This window comes from Onychostoma macrolepis, chromosome 03 (genome assembly GCF_012432095.1).
Source record: "Onychostoma macrolepis isolate SWU-2019 chromosome 03, ASM1243209v1, whole genome shotgun sequence".
Taxonomy (NCBI): Eukaryota; Metazoa; Chordata; class Actinopteri; order Cypriniformes; family Cyprinidae; genus Onychostoma; species Onychostoma macrolepis.
This window is the reverse complement of record NC_081157.1, coordinates 25,267,709-25,293,977: the sequence shown is the minus strand read 5'-3', so window position 1 is coordinate 25,293,977 and position 26,269 is coordinate 25,267,709. Positions and strand designations below refer to the sequence as shown.

The window sequence follows — 26,269 nt, the reverse complement described above, 5'->3', positions numbered from 1 at the left end:
TATATATATATATATATATATATATATATATATATATATATGTATGCATGTATTTATTTTTTCCCAGCATGCACGTTAACATGCATCCCAGAATGCACCTCACAAGTGAGAACGCCCAGAGTGTGCAGAGTTGGAATCCAGATGAATGGTGGTGACTTTAAATGAAGATCGAATATTGGTCACACCTGGTCATACTTCAGTTTGACTTATTTAATGATTTGATTTAATTCTAAAACTTAATTCTAATTTAGTAGATTAAAAGGTAAACGTTTCCAAATCTTTGACTGGTACTGAATAACTGAAGCAGAAATACACAAATAAAACTGGCATCACCAGGAGGCACTGTTCCAAATTGCCACTCTCACAGGGCAGATCTTCAGTGGCCCTGGATTGTTTCCATTTATATTTGCCCCCGGACAGAAAAAAGGGAACATTGTCTCAGTAAAGTGGTCATTGAATGTGTAGATAGGTGTGACACCCACTGAATCAAAGAAGCTGACCTCTCCATTATTATAGTCGATCTTCACCCGAACCCTTTCCAGGTGGCCCTTCAGGTTGAGCGATTTATGTGGGGTGGTCATGGCCGTGTACTTCCCATCAGAGAGAGCGATGGTCCAGAATCCTCCTTCGGGACAGCCTGAGATTTTGCCTTTCCTGGCTACCGATGCTTTAACCACACCAATTACCCAGTCATTATTTTGGCCCACGTCCACCTCCCAGGAATGACATCCTGTGGTGAAACCCTCGGAGCCCAGTACAAAAACCAAGTGGTCAAAGCGCTCAAGGTTATCAGGCAGCTCTTTCATCGTCCCCGTGTTGGACACACTCGTGAGATTCTTGCTAAGAGACAAACAGGGGTACGCTGTGTTGGGGTCCAACGCCACTGGAGCTAAGTGGTGGAGAAAGCGGGGAAAACAATGTATATTTACGTACCAGTGTTAAAATGTCAAATTTGTTCAATTTAAATGTAATTTAAGTGTATCATTTTTTTCAGTGTTAAAAGTGTTTTTTGGGAATTTTTTTTTTAAAAACACTCTGACACAGTAACATTGGCTCAACCAATAGTGTTTTGGGGCGGGAATATCAGGTTGTTTGACCAATCGGAGAAGGTGGAAAGGTTATGAAACCTGTCTGAAAACAATCACTTTTTGCAATTCCGTTGGCCAAGTTAGTAATTACACCCATTAAATAGTAATTACACACTTCAGCTTTAAGAAAGTAAGTACAGTTGATAAATATAATTTAATAGATAATACATTTAATACAATTAAATACCACATTTAATTGATCTTTATGAATTATCCATAAACATGTAAGCATACAACATATGGGCTATTTCTAGAAACATTAAAAGATAGTCAGTATTCAGTTTTTGAATGACACATATATATATATATATATATATATATATATATATATATATATATATATATATATATATATATATATATATATATATTCATTATATAAATAATGAAATATATTAATATATTGAATATAAATATATTACTATATAAAATATTTTTCATTTTATAATTTTATTATCATTTAATAATTTTTTTTGCATTATATTATTGTATGTATCATGCTGGCTGAAAACCATTTCCCAGAAAGCTCTACTTTACTCAAAGTCTTCAAATTGGAGCCAAACAACGTGATGCCGATTTATAAAATAAAAAAACGTACACAGAACACATGAGTGATACTCTGAAAGTCTTTGAACTGCAGTTCAGTTTTTTTTTTTTCTGTCCTTCTAATTCAACCTGTCAGACATTCTATTCAAATTTCAACTCCTGAATTTATAGGGAACCTATTCAGAAATTCTAAATGTTTACACAAACTCATCCAACTCTGTAGTAACTGAACACTCACTGTATTCCACCAGGCTCTGCATTTTTTCCCACACTCTGAACTTCAGCGAGGTCATGTGCTCCGCAACGTCGATTAGAGAATTGGGGACGTTTTCTGGTTCGTTAAATGTTATCTGAGCTCTGGAAGGACATTCATTCAGGTTAGTTGTTTTTTTTGCAAATAGATCAATCAAATACTTTCAAATGTACAATGTACTATTACCTCTTTTTGACATTTTTGTAGTTCTGTGGGAAAAGAGTAAAATCAGTTATTTGTGCTAACATTTGTATAAACTTGATTAGTTAATCCAAATACAGCAGGTTACCTGTAAAAACAGGCTGTCCGCATTAGCAATCTCGTTTTCAATGGCCATGACAGCCTGAGAAAAGGTGAGTATATCACGAGCGATTATGTCTGTTGTTTTCTTCATCGTCTGTTTCTTGGTCTCCTCTTCTTCTGCCAGCACTGCAATTCTTGCAGCTTCTTCCTTTAGGAGAAATTGCCGAAGCTCTTCAAACTCCTCGTGAATTTGTTTCTCTGTCTGTTGTCTTTGGTTCTATGTGAACCCAACATAAAGTGTAGAGGGTAATTAAGTGATTATCCTAGTTATCTGTTGATGGTTAGTGTGTCATATGATGTTTGTTAGTGTGGATCTTGTTCTTTGTTGATACCTTGATGTGGACAGTTATGTCATCACATTGCTGTTTGGCCTCATAGAAGCGTCGAAGACTTTTCTTAAGTGGGATGACAATCTGCCTCATTTCCTCCTGGAGAAAAAAAGAAGTACATCTCAATCCAACAATGTCCAAAAACAACCCTCTAGGACAGTTTGTAAACCGTAAACAAGAATCCCACAAGACTTCAAAATAAATTATTAATAATAATATAGAAATTGCGCCAAAAAAAAAAAAAAAATCAAGTTCTAACTCTAGAAAAACACATATTCAATATTAATGTCATTACTTTTGAAAAGTGTATTGACTTGACCTCAGTTTATAAAATTCCCAGATATTATGAAGTTTTCCATGAACATGAAAATTTATTTTTTTCAAGAACACTCGCCAGATTCCAAAATTGTAATTTAGTAATAGTAACTAACCAAGTTTATGTCTTTTTGATTTGGCAAGGTAATCTGTATTATATCATTAAAATGCAAAAAATAATCACGTAATTATTGAATATACTGTATATATGTATAATAATATAGTATTTAATATAGTAATCAAACTGCATGTATACATTCTGGCAGCATTTATTGTTGTACCTTTAGTTTATGTATATTAAATATTTACAATTAAAAAATAATTTACAAAATATCTATTGCATCACAGTAATAAGAATTGAAAATGACAAATACAATACAAATATCTGGATGCGTTATGGTAATAAGGATTTTTGAGGGTTAATATGCATGTCATAAATAATTTCAAAATAAAAACGACCAAAAGCTTTAGTATTATTTAGCCTTAGTATTTTGGCTCATTTGTGTTAAAAATAAGGCATACTTTGAAAATAATTTCTTAAAACTAAGAAATATTCTTAGAAGTACATCACCTTAAGATCATTTGCTGCCTCTTCCAAAGGACACACAGTGTGGCCTTGATGTTTCTTGGACGTTTGACAAACACAGCAGAGAACCTCTTCATCGTATTGGCAGAACAATTTGAGTCCCTCTCCGTGAGTGGCACAGAGAGCATCTGCTTTAGACACCCCGTTGGCCAAATATGAGCCCGCTATCGCAGATGCTTGTCCTTTCCGCTCCTGTGCGATGGCGTCGCACACGTTCTTCAGAGCCAGACTCACGGTGGGCTCCGTCAGAGAACTCTTCCTCCTGCACACGGGACATTCCCTCTTGGCTGCCTTCTTGTTCCAGAAGGCCTGAAGGCAGAGGCGGCAGAAACTGTGGCTGCACTTCAGGACCACGGGATTGGTGAAGATCTCGCAGCAGACCGGACAAGAGAGCTCATCCTCTAAGGGCGACTGCGTGTGGGACGACAAAGCTCTCGGACGCAGAACTGGGATGTTTTTAAGACTTGGAAGGGTGTTTGCTCTTCCAGGTTGAGAGGAAGCCCTCGGTCGCAAGGGCATGGCTGTTTGGTGTTGCTGGAGTGGAGTCCACTCGCTTTTGAAACCAGAAACGTGACGAGCCCAAGCTGTACTTGCAGTGTTTCATCCAGATCACAAGCACCCTCACGTTCCAAAAACAAGTCCGTCCTTCACCAATAATTACCTTTTATAGAGCCGTGACTATCCTTAACTCAGAAATTCTCAGAAATCTGTCTTTTGACCACACCTCGTCCACTGGGTTTTTATTTACGTCACTCTAATATGCAGTCTTAGTTTATTACTGGATCAACTTGTGCTTGAGGGGAAAACAAACCACCATTGATCCGTGAAATGTTTGGTGTAAGCATTATTGTTTTGGGAACTCAGAGGCAACGTGAGGGGTTGCAAGAAAGCAAATGCTTTCTAAATGCTGCAGGGACATTTACGCAAAGTAACGTAGACGGAAAACTCCACATATAGCAATATGGAAAACATGGCAAAAATGTGTTTCTAACAGGTTAACTTACAAATACTACACCAAATCACTCTTAAATCGTATTTTCAGTGTAGGTCACTCGTTCCTTTGTATGTTCACAATGGTAATGTAAAAGTAAAGAATGGAAATATGCCCTTGGTGAGGTTGTTCAGCCAAGGAGAACGAATCCAATGTTTCAATGATCAACCATGAGAAGGAAACACCTACTGCATTCCAGAAAAACAAATCCACACAACTCATTTTGTTTGTTTTAATATTGTTGAGAGATCTAACAAATAACAATTTGGTGCAATAGCATTTCTGTCAATGAAAAAAACAACAGCAGATATAACAGACTTATATCATGATTATTGCCATTTGAAGGTAGTCTGAGACAGTGTAACATGAGTCCATCAAAACCATTACATCAGTGTAAACTATTCATTCTAAATGTGTTCAAAAAGCATCGAAAGAAAGTGTCCAAAGTAAATCAACGACAAGAGAGCTGTGTTTAAGCTACACTTATAGTTTTACAGTATGTAAAAAGTAACACCAAAATATTGTTTTTTTTTTTTCTTTTAAACTTTTTAATCTGGGTCCTTTAAACATTAACCTACATCTTCGATAAGACAAGACGCCCGGCTAAACAATAAAAAAAGAAATATAAAGTTTAAAGATTTAACCATCACATGATCAGTACTTTACATTTCAAACATGCTCTGACTTTACAGGTGTGAAATACTACAGTGTTGAACTGCCTGGTTAAGAGAGTAATAATCAGCTCTGAGTTCCACTAACTCAACATGTGCTCAGTGTAAGATGCATGTGTTTGGTCATATTTGCAGTAATATTGTCAGTATCTTGGAAATGCTTACTGGACTGGCTGTAGTGTAGTTTCCGTAAACACATCAACACTATATACACTCAAATCAATACAATCAATACCATCTAACGCCTATACCATCAGTGCTATACACTTGTAAGCTGGGCAATATATATATATATATATATATATATATATATATATATTTTTTTTTTTTTTTTTTCCTTTCTTTTTCAAAAGCCATGTTTTGCACGCGTGTATATGTATACACACAACATGGATTTTCAAATCTATCCATTTCACTCCAATAATGGTTTGTTTGTTTGAAACTATCCTATCACACAGCCCAACTTTTAAGCTCTTCATACCTCCTCCACTACTCCTTTAAAGAATAAATACTGTAACAGGTTAAACACTGTAATACTTCATGATATTTCTTAATACTGATTTTACTGATAAAAAAAGACAAAGATTTCCTTATGTTTGGCATTATGTGGTAGACACTACTAAAATGAAAATGGATGGTTTATTTCTTTCCCATTTCTTTTACTCTTTTAAAATAAGAGCTAAGCCACGGAACTGGAAATGTAAAGCACTAGAGGTCATTTAGAAACGGTTCATTGCAACAGCTTCAAAGCCACTTGAAATCCTTTGTATAATAGAGAACAGGAGTACATAACAAGACAGCACATGCTTTAGGGAATCATTATAGTGTTTATCAGGGTCAGATCCACACCGCGGAGACAAACCCACACCTACAGTGCAAACCAGCATTGCCTCAATCTCTGCACTGCGTGTTCTGTGCCTTACCGTGCAATTTATACAGCGTAGGGCAACACAGTGCAAGTGAAAGTCACAGTTTGTAACAGAGTAACCTCACAGGGGTGCCAAACACGGGCCCTGGAGTAAACACCTTGCAAATTCAATGAGTCTCAGCATCTTTTGCTTAATATCCTACTAAATAAGACATTTCAAGTGATTAGGCTCAACCTATTCAATTCTGAATACAATTTTAAAATGCATTCAATGTAGTGTCTTCATAACATTTGCATCTTAAAAAAAAGTGGAGTTAGAGGCCTACATACAAGTGTTTCCAGCGTTCTTAAAAGCATCCAAGCATATGCTCCCAAAATAAACAAAAATAAAACTCAATAGTGTTCCTAAAGCAGTGTTTTCTAGAATTACCACTTTTAGCCATTTCTAGAATTACACCCGACCGACCTTTGCATCACCTATGGCACCCCACACATCAAACACAAACTCATCCGGAAATGCGAAATCACCCAGAGTCTCGTCCAAAGCTTCAGCAAACTCATCCGGGTTCTTTTTGTCTTTGCCGAGCTCCACCATCGTGGCAGCTGTAAATGAGTGTGGGAGTTAGAAACACCACTTAAAAAACATCTGTACAAAAACCGCAAGATGCAGGGAAACATACCAAGTTCACTGTCTCTAATGCCCATGTAGCTCTCCAACAGATCATCGACTTTCTCGATAGCTTTTTCTTCAAATGCTGACGGCTGCAACACAAAGAATGAAAATATTAAAGATTACCTTGCTCAGCTTAAAATTATGATTAATTAATTAATTGTGCAACTGTGGTTGGTTGTCTGCAATGTTTTTCTAAAATGTTGTTGCAAATTTTGCTGATTAGTCACCAGAAAAATGTTATCTAGCTGGCATAGCATGAGGTAACATAACACATAAGGTTTTGCCGATTTTATAAAAATTGTGAAAGACTTGAGCATCAGTAAAAATACTGTAAACTACAAAACAATCTTTAACATCTGCATTACTGACTACAAGTGTGTTTATGAATATATATGGTGTGTGTATAATATATATATATATATATATATATATATATATATATATATATATATATATATATATATATATATATATATATATATATATATATATATATATATATATATATATATATATATATATATATATATATATATATATATATATATATATATATACACATACATACATACATACATACACACATACACGTATACATGTTTAACCCTTAAATGCACGAATGTTTCACCAATCATTATTACATATTCAGGTCTTTAGCAACCCGAACCTATATATCCAGCACGGATGGATCTCTAACTGCTGCAATAGCAAAGACCTCTCTTGATATTTTAAGAACAATTACAGAAGAATAAAATAAAGCATATTTTGTTAGCTTTTGAAACTTAAAAGGGTTCAATTTGAGCAGATGATTTTACCATCGCTGTCATCGTCAGAGCGCACTTCCACAGCATCTGCCTCATATTCACGATCTCATCCATATTCTCAAAACTATAATTTTCAGTGACTTCAAAATCAATATTTTGATCACTGGTGGCTTATTCACCACATCCAGCATCAAATGGCAGTGACATTTATATTTCATTGCATATAGTAATTGCTCTGCAGTAAAGTCATTCAAACCAGTTAAATTTTTGCTGATGATATTCGTTTGTTGTATGCCTGCGGTAATTATGAGTGAAACATCACGTCATCATTGTGTATCAAACAGTGCCACCTCGAGGAATAAAGATGCATTGCACGTATTGAGTCATCAGATATGTAAATATAGTTGCACAGAAATAAAATACATACACATTTACATTCCTCTGGTCTCTAGCGACCCTATACACTTTTTTTTTTTTACAAAAAAGTAATCAGAAAACAGGCATTCTTTTCTATTTTACTATTTTTTTTCTTGTTACAGTATCTCACAGAAGTGAGTACACCCCTCACATTTTTGTAAATATTTTATATCTTTACATGTGACAACACTGAAGAAATGACACTTTGCTACAATGTAAAGTAGTGAGTGTACAGCTTGTATAACAGTGTAAATTTGCTGTCCCCTCAAAATAACTCAACACACAGCCATTAATGTCTCAACCGCTGGCCACAAAAGTGAGTACACCCCTAAGTGAAAATGTCCAAATTGGGCCCAATTAGCCATTTTCTCTCCCCATGTGACTCGTTAGTGTTACAAGGTCTCAGGTGTGAATGGGGAGCAGGTGTGTTGAATTTGGTGTTATCGCTCTCACTCTCTCATACTGGTCACTGGAAGTTCAACATGGCACCTCATGGCAAAGAACTCTCTGAGGATCTGAAAAAAAGAATTGTTGCTCTACATAAAGATGGCGTAGGCTATAAGAAGACTGTCAAGACCCTGAAACTGAGCTGCAGCACGGTGGCCAGGACCATACAGTGGTTTAACAGGACAGGTTCCACCCAGAACAGGCCTTCGCCATGGTCGACCAAAGAAGCATGCATGTGCTCAGCGTCATATCCAGAGGTTGTGTTTGGGAAATACACGTATGAGTGCTGCCAGCATTGCTGCAGAGGTTGAAGGGGTAGAGGGTCAGCCTCTCAGTGCTCAGACCATACGCCGCACACTGCATCAAATTGGTCTGCATAGCTGTCGTCCCAGAAGGAAGCCTCTTCTAAAGATGATGCACAAGAAAGCCCGCAAACAGTTTGCTGAAGACAAGCAGACTAAGGACATGGATTACTGGAACTATGTCCTGTGGTCTGATGAGACCAAAATAAACTTATTTGGTTCAGATGGTGTCAAGCATGTGTGGCGGCAACCAGGTGAGAAGTACAAAGACAAGTGTGTCTTGCCTACAGTCAAGCGGGTGGGAGTGTCATGGTATGGTCGCCACACAAAATATTAACACTTTGGGCCCAATTTGGACATTTTCACTTAGGGGTGTACTCACTTTTGTGGCCAGCGGTTTAGACATTAATGGCTGTGTGTTGAGTTATTTTGAGGGGACAGCAAATTTACACTGTTATACAAGCTGTACACTCACTACTTTTACATTGTAGCAAAGTGTAATTTCTTCAGTGTTGTCACATGAAAAGATATAATAAAATATTTACAAAAATGTGAGGGGTGTACTCACTTCTGTGAGATACTGTATATATATATTTATTTATTTGAGATGCGCGGATGAGCTCAAACGTCACCCAAATCCGCTGCTTCAAATAAATTATCCGCCCGCCACCCACCCGCACCTATATTTTTCTCTGATTTAGACCCTACCCGCACCCGATCGTCACATTACAATGATTCTAATTAGACTAATTCTTAGTTTTGCACGATGATATGATGAATGGATGGTTCAGTTTTAACAGCAAATTCAGTGACGTGAGAGCTGATCTGCGCATCACGTCTGCTGCGCATTACGGCTCCGACGCGGCCACAGGAGCTGATCACGGTTGCTCTAGTCAAGTCAATGCTTGTGTTTATAGGCTATGTATATATATTATACCAGCCACGCCACGGCACGATTCAGAAGCATCCCAGAATCTCGTGGTCTAGCGAATCAAGTTGCTTCGCTCCTGGTGTGATTTGGCACCGCGTGGAGGATGGAACAAAACGTTGTCGGAGCCGTAAGGGGTAATGGTAACAGACCTGTGCATACAACCGCCATCGGCGCATCACTAATATATATGTATATATTTTTTTACTACATGCGTGTATATATAAATATATATATATATATACACACACACACACACACACACACACACACACACACACACACACACAGTGGGGCAAAAAAGTATTTAGTCAGCCACCAATTGTGCAAGTTCTGCCACTTAAAAAGATGAGAGAGGCCTGTAATTTTCATCATAGGTATACCTCAACTATGAGAGACAAAATGAGAAAAAAAAAATCCAGAAAATCACATTGCAGGATTTTTAAAGAATATATTTGCAAATTATGGTGGAAAATAAGTATTTGGTCAATAACAAAATTTCATCTCAATACTTTGTTATATACCCTTTGTTGGCAATGACAGAGGTCAAACGTTTTCTGTAAGTCTTCACACGCTGTTGCTGGTATTTTGGCCCATTCCTCCATGCAGATCTCCTCTAGAGCAGTAATGTTTTGGGGCTGTCACTGGGCAACACGGACTTTCAATTCCCTCCAAAGATTTTCGATGGGGTTGAGATCTGGAGACTGGCTAGGCCACTCCAGGACCTTGAAATGCTTCTTACGAAGCCACTCCTTCGTTGCCCGGGTGGTGTGTTTGGGATCATTGTCATGCTGAAAGACCCAGCCACATTTCACCTTCAATGCCCTTGCTGATGGAAGGAGGTTTTCACTCAAAATCTCACGATACATGGCCCCATTCATTCTTTCGTTTACACGGATCAGTCGTCCTGGTCCCTTTGCAGAAAAACAGCCCCAAAGCATGATGTTTCCGCCCCCATGCTTCACAGTAGGTATGGTGTTCTTTGGATGCAACTCAGCATTCTTTCTCCTCCAAACACGATAAGTTGAATTTTTACCAAAAAGTTCTATTTTGGTTTCATCTGATCATATGACATTCTCCCAATCCTCTTCTGGATCATCCAAATGCTCTCTAGCAAACTTCAGACGGGCCCGGACATGTACTGGCTTAAGCAGGGGGACACGTCTGGCACTGCAGGATTTGAGTCCCTGGCGGCGCAGTGTGTTACTGATGGTAGCCTTTGTTACTTTGGTCCCAGCTCTCTGCAGGTCATTCACTAGGTCCCCCCGTGTGGTTCTGGGATTTTTGCTCACAGTTCTTGTGATCATTTTGACCCCACGGGTGAGATCTTCGTGGAGCCCCAGATCGAGGGAGATTATCAGTGGTCTTGTATGTCTTCCATTTTCTAATAATTGCTCCCACAGTTGATTTCTTCGCACCAAGCTGCTTACCTATTGCAGACTCAGTCTTCCCAGCCTGGTGCAGGTCTACAATTTTGTTTCTGGTGTCCTTTGACAGCTCTTTGGTCTTGGCCATGGTGGAGTTTGGAGTTGGACTGTTTGAGGTTGTGGACAGGTGTCTTTCATACTGATAACGAGTTCAAACAGATGCCATTAATACAGGTAACGAGTGGAGGACAGAGGAGCCTCTTAAAGAAGTAGTTACAGGTCTGTGAGAGCCAGAAATCTTGCTTGTTTGTAGGTGACCAAATACTTATTTTACAGAGGAATTTACCAATTAATTCTTTAAAAATCCTACAATGTGATTTTCTAGATTTTTTTTTCTCATTTTGTCTCTCATAGTTGAGGTATACCTATGATGAAAATTACAGGCCTCTCTCATCTTTTTAAGTTGGAGAACTTGCACAATTGGTGGCTGACTAAATACTTTTTTGCCCAACTGTATATATAAAATACTTTTGAATATATTAATAAATATATGGAATCAAAATATAACTCTTTCATTTCCAGCTTCTTGCAATTTGACTTTTCGAAATTCCCTAATATTTCAAGGGTTTCTATGACTGTAGGAACTGAAAATATGTATAGTTTTTCATTACTACATATGATATCAAGTAATGAAAAAGTCTTCTAAACAAGTGCAAATTCTAAGTACTTTTCCGTGAGCGTACAGCTGCTTCTATGAGATCTAGGTTTTCCTCATATTAATCACAATCCGATTATATTATTATATGTGACAATATGCTGAATTGCGAAATATGTATTGAAGTGTGTATCATATTACAAGACAGCTAGACACGCCTAGACCTCTCCAATCACACAAATGCAAACACGTATCCGCTGACTCGTGAACTGAATTGATTTGAGTTCACTGTGCATTTAACCTGATGGTCTTACCAGTTCCTCTACGGTGGCTGGTCCTTTAGACCTCAGGCGCAGAGTTCCTCTGCCCGTTCCTAACTGTGAAGAGCCCGACCTGCTTCCTGACCGCTGACTGATCATGTCTTTAAAAAAAGGGGGGAAAAAAATAAACATCATATCAGATTCACTGTGGCCATCATTGTCATCTACATTTATACCTGTTGTATGTATGGCGACAGAAAACATGTAAATGTTAAAGGTCCCATGGCATGAAAATTTAACTTTATGAGGTTTTTTAACATTAATATGAGTTCCCCTAGCCTGCCTATGGTCCCCCAGTGGCTAGAAATGGTGATAGGTGTAAACCGAGCCCTGGGTATCCTGCTTCGCCTTTGAGAAAATGAAAGCTCAGATGGCCCAATCTGGAATCTTCCCTTTATGTCGTCATACGGGGAAAGGTTACCTCCCCTTTCTCTGCTTTGCCCGCCCATGAGAAAATGAGCTACTACCGTGCGAGGCGAGCGCAATATTTTTTTTCCTCGAGAGGCATCATGGCTTGCAAACGAGCGAAGCATGGCAGTTGCTCAGTGTTTGGATGAACAAATGAACACTGAAGTATTTTTTTAGTTCCTTCATCCGAGCCTATGGCTAGCATTAGCTACATGATAATAACTGTAACAGCATACATAAACAAACCAACTAAAGTTCTGTATCCAGACACAATATTTTAAACTAACCATTCGGAGACGTCCTGATAGCTGCTGAGTTGCAGCTTCTTCATCCGGTGCTTCTCCATCCGGATCAGATTCTGGGTCAAACTGAAAAGCTTGAATGACTGCGTGTCTACGAGACATTGCGATACATCCACTGTCAACATTAGCGCATGATAGCGCAATCTGGTTAAGGCCACACCCCCACCCTCCACCTTGCCCCGCCTCTCTCGTCCTTAAAGCTACAGACACAGGAACGGCACGTCCTAAGGAAAGCTCATTGTGGGACTGGCTCATAGTGGCTCAAATTCTGCACCAAGGCTGAATTTCGGGAAACAGACTTCAGATACAGTATTAGGGACCACTTAGGCCTATATAAAAGCATCCAAAAAGCAGCATGTCATGGGACCTTTAACAGCTTTATTGGGCACTCAGTTGTATTACAGTACGTGACAGTTCATGGAGTAGAAAATCTGAAGTGCCAAAACTTGTCTAAACGCAAACCTGACGCAATGACATCATAAATATGCAAATGTATGTGAGACGTCACCTGCTGCCACAAGTGTCACAAAATCCTGAAGGAAACACTGTACAGGATATTCAAAAAAACTTACCAAATGCCTTCAAAGGTTCCACCAGCTTCAGGAAAAATGTTTTCCCTTTGGGCAGTTCCTTCAGCATCTTGGCAACCTCATAATGGCGGCAGCCAATGAGTATCTGCCCGTTGATTGACTCGATCATGTCGCCTACGTTGATGACCTGGATCTGATGAATAATACTGCCTTCTCTTATTCTCTGCAAAGGAAACAGATGATTTTCAGATTATAGCTTTGCAGCAGGCTGGGCAGTATGACCGGTCAAGATGGGGATAAACTTATTATTAAGAGGTGTTTGTTAAGTATAACGTGAAGTAGGGTGTATATACTCTTTACGGTTGTTGAGCAATGACACAGCTTGACTACAATATAGAATTGATATAGAATTCAACTGATGTACGATCACAAGCATACATATATCAGCTCATTTACAACAATTAAAAATTTTAACAACCCTTTTTGTAATGTTAGTTTTAGTACTGTTAATCTTTTGCTTTTAAAACATGTGGGGCTTATAAATGAGATGAATGATCTTCATTTGTTTTTTGTGGGTTTTTAAGACAAAATAAGCAAATGAGAGGAAGGACAATTCATAAGATTATCCGAAATAAGCATTACTTACATGGTTATTTAATGCTTAAAACATTTTTGTTGATTTTCCACCAAGAATAACTGTGATGTACACTACCACTCAAAAATTTGGGTTCAGTTTCTGAAAAAAGTATCTTATCATCACCAAGTCTGAATTTATTTGATCACAAATACAGTAAAAACAACATATATTGTGAAATATTTAGGGGTGTCAACGTTAACGTGTTAACGCATGCGATTAATCTAAAAATTTTAGCGCGTTAATATTTTTTTTAACGCAAATTAATCATTTGATAAGGTTTGACCCCAACTTCTTCCCGTCATCGCAGCGCGGAAGGTCATCTATCATTGTGTGATGAGGGTACAGAACCAGTGTTGCCAGGGTAACGACACAAGTGGGCTATTTTGAAAATACAGACGCGGGAAAAATTACAGAGCCGTGGGTTGCGGTTTTTGGGCTACTTTTATAGTGTACCACGGCCACCCAAGGTGTATATAGACAAATAAAAATTAAAATAGATCCTTTTACTAATGTGTATTATACTGGGAATGTATCCCTGGCGACTTAAGAACGGAGAGGCGGTAACATCACAAACAACACGAGTTTCAGTCAGAGCACATGTTAAGGCTTAATAAACATGACAACAGCCAGCAGAAATAAACATGACAACAGCCACTATAGATTATATAAGATAATAAACATACGATTACGATAGGATATTTGTATGTGACTTTCAGATGAATGTGTACATCTGAAATGCTAATTTGTGCAGCGATATAAAAGGCTATAAATAATAGCATATTTTAACAACAGCAAACGACCAAATTCCACATGTGATCGTAAAAGGAAGTTATTACAAACACTCGATGGTGGTTTGAAGTGAGTTCTGAGTAAAAGTGTATTATTAATCTCATAAATTGTCTTATGTAGCATGATGCTAATATTAGCTCTAATGCAGCTGCAGAACAGGTCCAATTCTTCTTCATAATGCATTTTGTCATAATACTTCACGTAAGGTCGCAAGAATGTTTTGTTGTATTTATTTAGAAATACTCTTGATAATAGTTGGGTAAATGTATACTGGGACTGAAGCGATGTGGCTTGGGAAATGTTTTATTGCCAGTTTAAAGGCTGATAATGGCTGAATAAAAACAAAAGAATAAAGATAAAAGAATAATAAGGATCATGTCTCATACCTGGCGGAAGTGTGAAAGATTCTGTTTCCTTAAACTAGTTTGTCACGCATTTCTTTATTTCAACACATTTACAGGTAAATCCCAGTATTTTAAATTTGTGATTAATCACAGTCTATGACTGTGATTAACGCGATTCAATTTTTTAATCGATTGACAGCACTAGAAATATTATTATAATTTCAAATGAATGTTTCCTATTTCATAATATTTTAAAATGTAAAATTCCTGTGATCAAAGCTGAATTTTCAGCATCATTCCTCCGGTCTTCAGTGTCACGTGATCCTTCAGAAATCATTCTAATGTGAAGATTTGCTGCTTAAGTACCATTTATTATTGCTACCAATGTTGAAAACAGTTAATATTTTTTGAGAAGATTGTGATCACTTTTTTGTTGCTGAATTCTTTAATTAAAAAGTAAGCTCCAAAGAACAGCATTTATTTAAAATAGAAATTTTTGTAACATTACAAATGTCTTTACTGTCAGCATGCTAAATAATAGTATTAATTTCTCATTTAAAAATTCATCTTTCTGACACCAAACCTTTGGACAGTATTGGAATATGTATTGAAATTAATCAAGCTGTAACATTAAAGTTTGGTCACACAACACTCTTAGTTTTACCATCAAAATCATGAATGTACACGCTTCCTTAAAATCACAGGTCATTCCTCTCACCTTTATGAAAGCATAGCCAGCTCCATTATCAGTGATCGTGAGCCCCAGTGCATCCTCTCCTTTAAAGACCTCCACCTCTTTTTTCTGGCCCTTCACATGAGCGAATATAAAGTCCTCCAGTCCGATCTGGCCACCCAAAAGTTTGTCCATATCCACTTTGTGAGTATTCAGTGTGCAAAACATCACCTGACATAAGAACATAAGCATTTAGTCAGTATAATCACCAAGGCCTGCTTTTATAACACAAAGGGAAATGCCGCTCACCTCTGTTGGAGGAATCCCAAAGGCCTCTCCTATCTTGGCGTAGAGCTCACGCACGTTGCTGAAGCCCTCGATGCGACCCGTGGGGCTGCCGTGAGCCAGCTGGGTGTGGAAGATCAGGCGAGGTCGCAGGCTGGTGGGTGGAGGTGGTAGGCCCTCATGGGCAGCTCCTTCACCCAGGCCAACCCTGCCACCATCCAGGCCATCCAACCCTGGGACGTTCAGTCCAGCCCGGATGGGCTCGGCCTCCTCGTTCTCCACCAGCGGAGATGCCTTCTTTCTGCGTCCCAATCCAAGTGGCATTTTGGATGCCGCTGTCTTCGTTTCTTGTACAGGCACAATATTTTAATACAAGAGGGGTCTGTGCAACACCTTTAATAATGTTCTTTATGTGCCCAAATCAAAGTACAAAGTGTCTTCAACCCATTCAAAGGAAATCTCCAGACCTGTGATACAAAGATGGACAAACAGGGATCAAAAAAAGATACATTTGTAGCAAATATAATAGACAGCCAAAGATAATAAATAAATAATAATTTAAACTTACAAGGAATTAAATTGAGTAAAATTATTAATCAACATAAATAAAAGACTAGTTACATACAACCAAACACAAGAAACATTACATTAAAAAGTAAATATAAAAATGTGTTGCTAATTTTTTAAAAATGTTTTACTTTATTTTATTGTATATATTATGCATAATTCTAAATGTAATTTCTATAATTTTGCTAGCCTTGAATTCTACAGTTCCTGGTATTTCCAGGTTTTCTATTACTATTTTTTTCATCATCACTTTTTTGCTTTATAAGATTTAATGCATAAATTTAACTTCTATCATTGTATGCAAAATAGCCTGATTCTTCCATGTTTTCTATGACTGTGGAAACTTGAGATAGGGTTACACTTACACATGTCTTAATGTGCATTCATAGCTCCTACATTTCAAGTAATATAAAGAAGTGCAGAACTTCATGGTCACTTCTATAAAATCTAGGTCATCATTCTAATACATTAATCACAATCATCAAACTGAGTAGGGAAAGGATACATTGTAACAAATTCAATATACAAACAAAGTAGTTTTATTTAAATTTATAAGGATTTAATTTGGATAAAATTCTAAATCATTCAAAAATAAGAAGAAAGCATTTGGGTCTGCACAGTTTATTTACATAGCCATCCAGCAAGCAAACTCGAACAGCAACCTGACTAAAAATGATCATCTAAACTCAAATGCCGAGCACACAAAAAGCACTTTCATGTGTTGCAAGGTTCAGGATTAAAGCAGCCTGGCATGTTTCTATTCATAGACAGAAGCTACAGCAGCTAACAGTAATGTGAGTTAGCATGTTAGCATCCTCTGGACATCACGACACTTACCAAACTAAGACTGACAGAGAGAGGAAACCATGAACCGCTGGGACGACGGGCTTATAATCTATTCATTATAAAAGATGATTGTTGAGGAGGGTTAAAGTGGGAGTTTAGGGAGTATGTTCTGGTATGTGAGAAAAAGGCGGATACCACATCGCTCAACACAACCTGCAGCTCTTCCTCTACTGAGAAGCCAAACAGCAGCGCAGCTCAAACCCTCGCGCACTGCTGCCATCTACAGGTGAGATGCGCTCAGTACATCAGCCAGCGAGGCTTTTACTGGAGATCACAGAACGTCACAACAGGCACCATAACTTTAAAAAAAGGAAAAGAAAAACTTTTCTGCATTTCACATAAAAAAAATGCAGCCATTTGAATAAAAAAGTGCCCCCGCGGCATCTAGTGAAGCCTTGGGCCCCGGTCCACTCAGCAGATGCGGCTCCTGGATGGCAAATTTGAAAAGTGGATAAAACTTCAAATGAAAGTGCTGTTGTGGTACATAAAATAAGATTACGGTTGCAGTACTATTTACTTGATTTGTGTTGAACAAACATACTCGGTTCCCAAATTTTTGGATCGACGAATTTCCATGATATTTTGAAATTTTATAAATAATTTTATAGAGATTGCTGGAAAGAATTCATATATTTAAATTGTTATTCTTATTTTAGATACTTAAAACATTCAACAGGTTTTGCACTGCCCACACAAAGGGCAACAGACCTACCATCTAGTGTTAAAGAAGTAGTTCACCCAAAAATTAGTATTTGCTGAAAATTTGTTTCTTTAAAGATTTCGAGAAGCTTATGAGCATTACAACTTGCTCACCAATGGATCTTCTGCAGTGAATGGGTGCCGTCAGAATGAGAGTCCAGATGATAAAACATCACAATATTCCACACGACTCCAGTTCATTGATTATTGCCTTGTTAAGCAAAAAGCTGTGCTTGTAAGAAACAATTAAAAAGTAACTTTAAACTGTCACTTTTGGCCATAATAACACTTCCTCCAGTGAGAAGATCCATCCACTGTTTTCCACTCACATCAAAATCCACCCACATATTAGTTTAGAACTGCTTTTGCTCGTAAACATACTTGATCTGTGCATATTTCACTCCTAATTCAGATGAGACAACTTACCTGGAAAAAACAATATTATGGATAGACGACTCGTATTTTAGCCATTTTAAAGTTGGAAACATTTTAATGATGGATTTGTTTCTTACAAACACACAGCTTTTCACTTCACAAGACGTTAATTGATGGACTGGAGTCATGTGAATTACTTATGGATTATTGTGATGTTTTTATCAGTTTGGACTCTCATGATGTGAACGGGCCTTTGAATACATCAGTAGAGTAGAAATAGAAAAAAGTATAACTTTTCTATACTTTAAAGATACGACTCTTGTAGCGCTGACAACCACAATAATACTTTTTCATGATAATGCATGCATTCTTGTATGCAAAATACAGTAACAGACTTAATACAAGACAGCACTTGTAAAGCCTTTAATTGCAAGAAATAAAAACAATTACGCATGATAAAGAATCGTGAAGCATTTCGCTAAAAAAGCCAATATCTTTTTACAGAAACGCACATATTCCATAACGTTGTGAATTTAAAATAGCATGCTGATATGATGCAACAATAATGTGTGAGGTACTTTAAACTGTGCGCATATGTGCCATTGCAATCTGCAAACGTTTGGCACAAATACTGTCATTCCTTATAAAATTACTTCTGGTAATGGCAGTTCTAAGATGCAAAATCCAATAAAGTCTATAAAATCGCCATCATCTCATCATTGTACATCATCTTGATGTATGCACTACAATAACAGCATAAATATATGACTCTAAAATAAGTGTGTTTCCAGGGCCATGAAAGAATATTATGAATTATTTTCAAGCCACATTTATTGCAAGCAAAATAAGGTTTAAACTGTGTTTAATGTTTTATAGTGTTCCCACATTCCCACAAATGAATGCTCCTTAGCAAATTAGAAGCTGAAGAGTGTAATTTTGCACCAACACATTTATGCTTTCCAAAACATCACTCATTAATAGTTCATTAAAGATACATTCAGGCATTTTTAAACCTGAAATGTACTTGGCTGCAACAAACAAATAACTAGAGGAGGAATGGTCTGAATGGAGCAGTTATGTGCTCAAAGACACAGTGGTGACGTGGAAATCACAGTAACCTATCATGGGTCGCTCCTAGCAGGAGAAAGCCAGTGGTGTCTATAGTTTAAATGCGTGGTTGCATTCACCATTGCTCATCGAATTTGCATGGTTGAAATTCGGTTTTTCCAATCCGTTTGGGAATTCCGTGCGAACGTTTCTGTGCCAGTTTCAAAGCAGTCACAGAAATTCACTGCGTTGGGCACAAGAAAGCTGCTTCATTTGAAAATCTGCGTGGGGAAAATTTTTGCCCTCACACAGATTCCTATTCTCCTTCTTTTTAATGTATGAGCTGATGCAGCCGTTTAAGTTGAATGTGCGAGGCATCCGTTGTCATTGGCTTCCAGTCATTTTAATGACAAAACTGCTTGTTATACTGCTCGACACTGCAAACAGGTATTTCTTATCATATTATTTTAATGTATTGTCAATTATAAACACACTGGTTAGCAGCACAAGTAGTTTTATTGTACTTATAGACCTTGTAGCTCCGCCCCTTTTTTGCACTGCTCGTTGTCTTTGTCTTCCGTTTGTATTTCCACAGCGTTACCGTAAGTTCGTACCGTAAGTTCTTCCCAGTCTACTAATGTTAATGACATCCGCTTCGAACATTACAATTAATCTTCAACAGTGATCCTATAGAGTTACCACAAAAACGGAAGTTTAAAATTCTAAAAATGAAAATTCTAAAGATTTAACAAGAAATTCTCTTGTTTCTCTGACACATAAGGTCTATCCCAAGCGGAAACCTTCCTCCCTCTCTCTTGAATTCAACAATTCATCAACTGACTGCTAGAGACAGGCTCCAAAAGGGAACCAATCCCATAGACCCCCATGTTAAAATGCCCAACTTTACAGCAGAGGGAAAAAAACTCCACTTTGCGTCATGCCTGCATCACCACCTCGGGTGTGCATTATTTTTCTAATGAATTGGAAATCTCCCACATTCATAGAAAATAGCTTACTTCAACATTGAAAAATGAGGTGGATTGGAATGACTCCATTTCCCCAGTGAAATTTTATCAAGCAATAGTAAATGTAACCACACCTGCTCTGGAAGCACTGTGATAATGCTCAAGAGCCCTTGTGAATTTCCTGGGTTTAATCTATGCAAAGAAACTCAGCTCACAGGAACCCCGTCATTGGGATTTCACACAATCACACGCTCACTTCTACAATTACTATTTGAGATCCTCAGAAATGTATAAAACCCTATTGTTCGGCATTGATATTACTGTTAAGTACAATGTTGACTGCTCAGAGATTAAAATTGGAATATTATTTTAATTAAAGAAAATATAAACAGATTCAAAGGGAAAGAAACCTGCAGAAGCAAACAGAAGCATGACGGAGCATTTACTTGGAGGTACTGCAAAACAATATATTACTTCTGAAATGTTTCACAGTGTTTTGTAATAGTGCATTGAGATATAAGTAAGGGGGTATAAATAATCTATTGGGAGCTCTATTGTGTTTCTCTGAGCTTGACTTTTGTGTATTTACCACTGATACTTTCAGGTGCAGTAACATCTAGAAAATCTGAAGGGCTTAATCATAGGATATGTGTGTTGAGAGTATGTTCTCCAGTGCTTGCAACGCTCAAGGTGGTAGGATCTGAACCAGAGATTCACGGGCACTCGGTCCCAACTTGTCCGGAAATTTCACTGAGAAATCTAGCACCATGTCTCCTCTCTTTTCAGGACATTTGGACAGTGGCAGTCCTTCTCCAGTTATCCTCTTCTTCATACCGGGTTTGATGACATCACGTGATGTCACTGTCACAGTTCTACCGTCCAGGGTGGGAGCGCTGATGGTGCAGCCGCATAGAGCCTGAGTAAGTGATGGGAGAGAATAACAAGATTAACAAGATTTCCTTATTTAACCCCAAGGCTACAAGAATAACCAAAATAATACCAAAATCACTATATGCCATACTGTCATCATCAAATCACAAAGGCTGCGATTTAAATAAATAAATATATGCGCCGCCTGTTTCAGAGCGACATTGCGGCACTGTGTTCGTTTACATGAGAGCAGCTCGTGATCCTGTGTTTTCAGCATCTCAGAGCTAGTTTCACAGTAAATGCCACTCCACACAAACTCACCCCTGCATCTGCTCTGAGTTTGGGTCACGTATAACATGCATTTGGGAATGAAAGATGCATCAACCATCTTCCTAAATTCGTAAAAATAAGCACTTACAAACCGTCTGTTTTCAACTAAAGAGAAAATTTAAGTGGTTTTCCACAAAAATAAAATGCATATTTTATATAAAATTATTTAACCAAAATAAATTAAATTAAAAATTATTTTAAATGATTTTTTTTTAAATGACAGTTATAAATATTAGTATTTTAATTTTACAGTTGTGCTGTAAAATAAAAAAAATATCTGCCCAATAATATGCTCATTTTTATTTTATTTTATGAACTATTATAATAGTAATATTAGATTGTTTAATATTATGTAATAATAATGTTATTATTATTATTATTACTATTACAATTATTATTATATAGTTATACTGATATAAAAATCACAATAAGCACAATAAACCTGAAGTAAAAAAAAAAAAAAATGCATTTTATGTTCGGAATTGCAACATTTTTAAGGGGGAAAAATGCAATTAATCCCCCAACAACTCGCAGCCCAAATCCAGCTTTTGTATTCTCATCTTACTTTACTTGCATAAAAATGTACTTTAATTATGAGAAGAATTCTAGGAACAAATTTTCTTGTAAAAGATCAAAATTACCCTTTGCTGTGCTTATTGAACACTTTTCAAAAGCTTAACAAAAGTTCACTGGTGTATATTACTGGATGTTAAGCAACTTTATCTCAGCAGCAGACACTAGACACTCACCTCTCGGAGGGATATCCTTGCAGGGTAGATGATGTCAGAGCCGTCTCTCCTAAAAACCGGATGAACCTTGTCCTTAACCACAAACACTATGTCGGCAGGGATGTTGATTGGAGTCTCGTCTCCCTCTTTGGGAAAGGTAATCTTGGTCCCCTCCTTCCAGCCACGTTTGATGTCCACGGTGAGGATCTTGTCTTCGGTGCGCATGGTGCAGCCGTCCGGATTCAGCCTCTTGCGAGAGATCTTCATCTTTTTCGTGCAACCAGAAAACACTTCTTCCAGACTCACCTTGAGCTCGTGCACTACTGGGGGATCTTTCTTCTTTTCTCGGCCCCCGTGTACACCGCCAACCCGAGACTTGAAAGATCTGGGAAATCTGCCCATTCCTCCCATTCCGAAAGCTGCAAAGGGGTCGTCAATGTCCATGTCATCATCTGCACCCCCCGTAGATGCAAAAAACTGATCAAATGGGCTACGGCCCCCAAAGAACTCTGCAAACATGGCATGAGGATCGCCGTGAAAAGTATAGCTAGGGCCGTTGCAGCCACCTCCGGCGTGTCCCTTGAGCCCTGTAGGAGAAAGAAACAATGTTTTAGGAAAAACAGCAGATCAACATTTGGGAAAATATAAGAAACGGCATAAAGAAAAAGCAGAACCAGCTCACAGGAATGACCCAGTCACACGGTACAGTTTGAATTCTTAATCTGGAGATCAGAGGGGGTTTCATAAAGTCCCTCGTCGATTCCACTCTACACGCTCCTGTGTTTGCAGCGTTCAGAGAAAACTCAAACGGCCACCAAAGGACATCAGGCTTCACTCAAACAGAGACGCTAAAGCTTTACTGCTACTGTGGGAGCTCACTTAATCCATACACGCCTCATTTATGGCCCCGATATACTTAAAGCGAAATCCAAGAGCAAATGAGTGTGATGTAATTTTGAAAAAAAAAATGTGGCCAAAATGGTGTTTGTTTGGAGCGGTGGATTGAAACAACTTGCCAAAGCTAACTGTGGAAAAATTTGCACCTTCTGGAAAACACTTTCAAATTGCCATTGGCACACGATGATTACAAAATAAGTGGGTGTTGAAAAAGTTCATTTCATAAACAATGGAGCCAGACTGAGACCTCCATATATTTGGAAATAAACCATATAGGTCCTTAAAATGAAGATGCCAAAAGTTAAGAACCAGTAGGCTATTTAAAATTCAATTGCCTTGAGCTACAGGCAAACTTTGGGGAAAAAATGTGAAAAGTGCTTTTTTTTTTTTCTTTTTCCCACAATTGGTATGTAATGCAACAAAAAATGCTAAAGTCAATCAACAGATTTAACTAATAAAATCCATCTTTCTAAAATAGTTTTCCTCTCCTGCAATTTGGCTCAAAATCTCATTCTGACTCCCCTCTACAAAATAGTTTAGCTATTACTCAGTAAATCATCATCAGTGGCATTTCATATTTTTGGCGTACTTTGGCATTACATTTTTTTTTTTTAAATCAGTTCACCAGAGTCCTCTGCTCTTTTCTGCTGTCATTTTTGTTGTGTATTTGTACAGTGTGCATAATGTAAATATAATCAGCAGCACAGCACACACATACTGTACTGTACGCACATAACTGCAAATGCAAATTAATTTCTTTGCACTCATTAAATTAATTAATTTATTTTTTGCACTTACCTTTGAGTGAAGAACAATAAATAAATAAAAAATGTGCCGAGTATATCAGGGCCTTTAGATTACCACCAAAAAGCAGAAACACATATCAGGGCACATGACGTGTCTCTTTTTAAATAATATTAATAATAATCTACAATCTACATGTTTAATAAACAATACAATTTGACTTGTTTCCTTTTCAATTTTTATTAATTTCCACAGCTTAATTAATAGCATATCAGTGTGTGTATCTATTCTTACACAAACGTACTAAAAGGTGTATTATGGTACCCCCACAGCACATTTTAAGGGCTGTCCATCTCTCTGTATATCTTAGCATTTATCTGTTCCATAGCACTGTTTTTGGATATGTTCTATGTAATCATCCATTACCAAAATGAAAGTACCAGATCTAAAATCATCACTGGTTCTATCATAGTACATTGTACGGACTATATATTTACCTAGCTCTCTGTCTGTCTCTTTGTCTATCTATCTATTTATCTATCAAAGTACTAAAAGGTGTACCATGGTACCACCACAGTACATTTTAAGGGTTATCTATTTATCTATCTACAGCAGGACAATGACAGCTCTTACCATCCTCTCCACATCTGTCATAGATGTCTTTCTTCTTGGCATCGCTCAGGACATCGTAAGCTTCGGCGATCTCTTTGAATTTATCTTCTGCTCCGGCTGATTTGTTTTTGTCGGGATGGAATCTTAAAGCTTGTTTTCTGTAGGCTTTCTTGATCTCCTCATCTGAGGCGCCCTTCTCTATCCCCAGGATCCTGTAATAATCTTTACCCATCACAACACTGGACTAAAACCCCGCTGTTGTTCAACTACCTGTTTCCATATGTCGATATCCTCCAAGTATTGAACGATTTGACTAATTTTAAACGATCCTCCTCCTCCTATCCTGTCGAACATGAAGCGCGCGGATGGAGTTTATCAAACTGTTTTTAAGTTATTTATCCAAATCCTCACATATCAATTTTCACAGCCACTGCCGCGTCCCTGCAATATGCGATCATTTTCCCGAGACTCTTCGAACTTTAATCGATGTAAAAGTTTAATATCAAAGAGTTCCCGGCGAAACGCACTGTATTGTAGTTGTCAACGTCGCCGAGCGTCCGCAGAAAGTCCGAGAAAAATGGCTTGCTCGGCGGCGCTCGGCGCAGATGCTGCAGATGTGACTGAACGAGCGCCTCCTGCGGCGAGGAGTGCGCACTGCATGCGTGCAGAATAGCATGCGGTTTATTATATTAGGCCAGAATGTAACTACCGAACTGCTGGACTAGCAGTTGTAAGCCAGTAATGAACACTACCTCACTACTAACTGAATATTGTACTGTATACAGCGTATAGTGCCTTTTATTTTAAAAACAGCAAGTAAAACTGTAGGTTTATAATTATGCTAATGGTAACTCATGCTAACTATATGACCTTAGTTGAGTAGGCAGTTATTTAACATCGTATTTTCAGTTTTGTGTAAATAATTTTGTCAGTCAAGCCAAATAATGACTCAAAAGTTTATTACCCACACAGAAAATGTAAAGTTAATCACATTTTAGTATTTGTCCCATCACCTCGTAATCTTAAACCAGCAGCCATGCTTCAAACATAGCCTACCTAACCAGCATATGCTGTTTTTTTCAACATTGTAGATAAAAATGGTTACTGCAATTTTATTTTGATGAGCGCACATTTCCTTGTACATTAGGATGCAATATATAATAGGCTACATATGCATTTTTGTACGCGTATTTTGGCAAATGTAATGCAGTAGATCATCTGAGTGAAGAACAATCAAAATTTTTGCGGTGAGTATAGAGTACTCGGGCCTTTAGAGTACCACTGAAAAGCAAAAACACATATCAGGGCACATGATACATCTCTTTTTAAATAATAATAATAATAATAATAAAGAAATATCTACAATCTACACCGTTAATAAACGATACAATGTGACTTGTTTCCTTTTCAATTTTATTGATTTTCACAGCAATGTTGTGGCTGCTGCTTCAATTTCTCTCACATTTCATTGTGCATTAGGATGCAATATACAGTACGTATGCATTTTTGTTTGCGTATTTTGGCAAATGTAATGCAGTAGATCATCTGGGTATTATATGTAGGCATAGACAGAAATATCTTATACTGTGCACCGTATCACATACTGTATACTACAGAAATAGTAAGAGTGCTATGTTAGTATGCTATTCCAAAGATAGCTGGGGCTGAGTGGTTGTTTAAAGTAGTCTGGCCGTCCTTATACAAAAACGTGCAATAGCCTACTAAATAGTAATGATACCAAGAGGACAGCAAAAACATGATTACATACCATGATATGACCTTTGAAGAGCTTGCATGA

General features: G+C 37.7%; 3 protein-coding genes across 3 annotated transcripts; all 3 read right to left on the bottom strand.

Annotated features, from left to right (window-relative positions):
• Positions 1-50: 50 nt before the first annotated feature.
• On the bottom strand, positions 51-4,430 carry trim35-12 (tripartite motif containing 35-12). The gene is made up of 6 exons (XM_058771579.1): positions 3,406-4,430; positions 2,523-2,618; positions 2,177-2,407; positions 2,074-2,096; positions 1,873-1,991; positions 51-889 (listed from the first exon to the last, which is right to left on the bottom strand). Exons 1-6 carry the CDS (start codon positions 3,937-3,939, stop codon positions 330-332), a joined length of 1,563 nt encoding a protein of 520 aa, XP_058627562.1. The 5' UTR covers positions 3,940-4,430; the 3' UTR covers positions 51-329.
• A 199-nt stretch (positions 4,431-4,629) lies between these two features.
• Positions 4,630-17,427, bottom strand: gipc1 (GIPC PDZ domain containing family, member 1). Its single transcript, XM_058771580.1, has 7 exons — positions 17,196-17,427; positions 15,816-16,258; positions 15,552-15,737; positions 13,106-13,286; positions 11,818-11,924; positions 6,631-6,712; positions 4,630-6,553 (listed from the first exon to the last, which is right to left on the bottom strand). Exons 2-7 carry the CDS (start codon positions 16,113-16,115, stop codon positions 6,402-6,404), a joined length of 1,008 nt encoding a protein of 335 aa, XP_058627563.1. The 5' UTR covers positions 16,116-16,258; positions 17,196-17,427; the 3' UTR covers positions 4,630-6,401.
• Positions 17,428-18,686: 1,259 nt separating this feature from the next.
• Positions 18,687-25,070, bottom strand: dnajb1a (DnaJ heat shock protein family (Hsp40) member B1a). The gene is made up of 3 exons (XM_058770784.1): positions 24,493-25,070; positions 22,240-22,805; positions 18,687-21,206 (listed from the first exon to the last, which is right to left on the bottom strand). Exons 1-3 carry the CDS (start codon positions 24,701-24,703, stop codon positions 20,976-20,978), a joined length of 1,008 nt encoding a protein of 335 aa, XP_058626767.1. The 5' UTR covers positions 24,704-25,070; the 3' UTR covers positions 18,687-20,975.
• Positions 25,071-26,269: the final 1,199 nt, after the last annotated feature.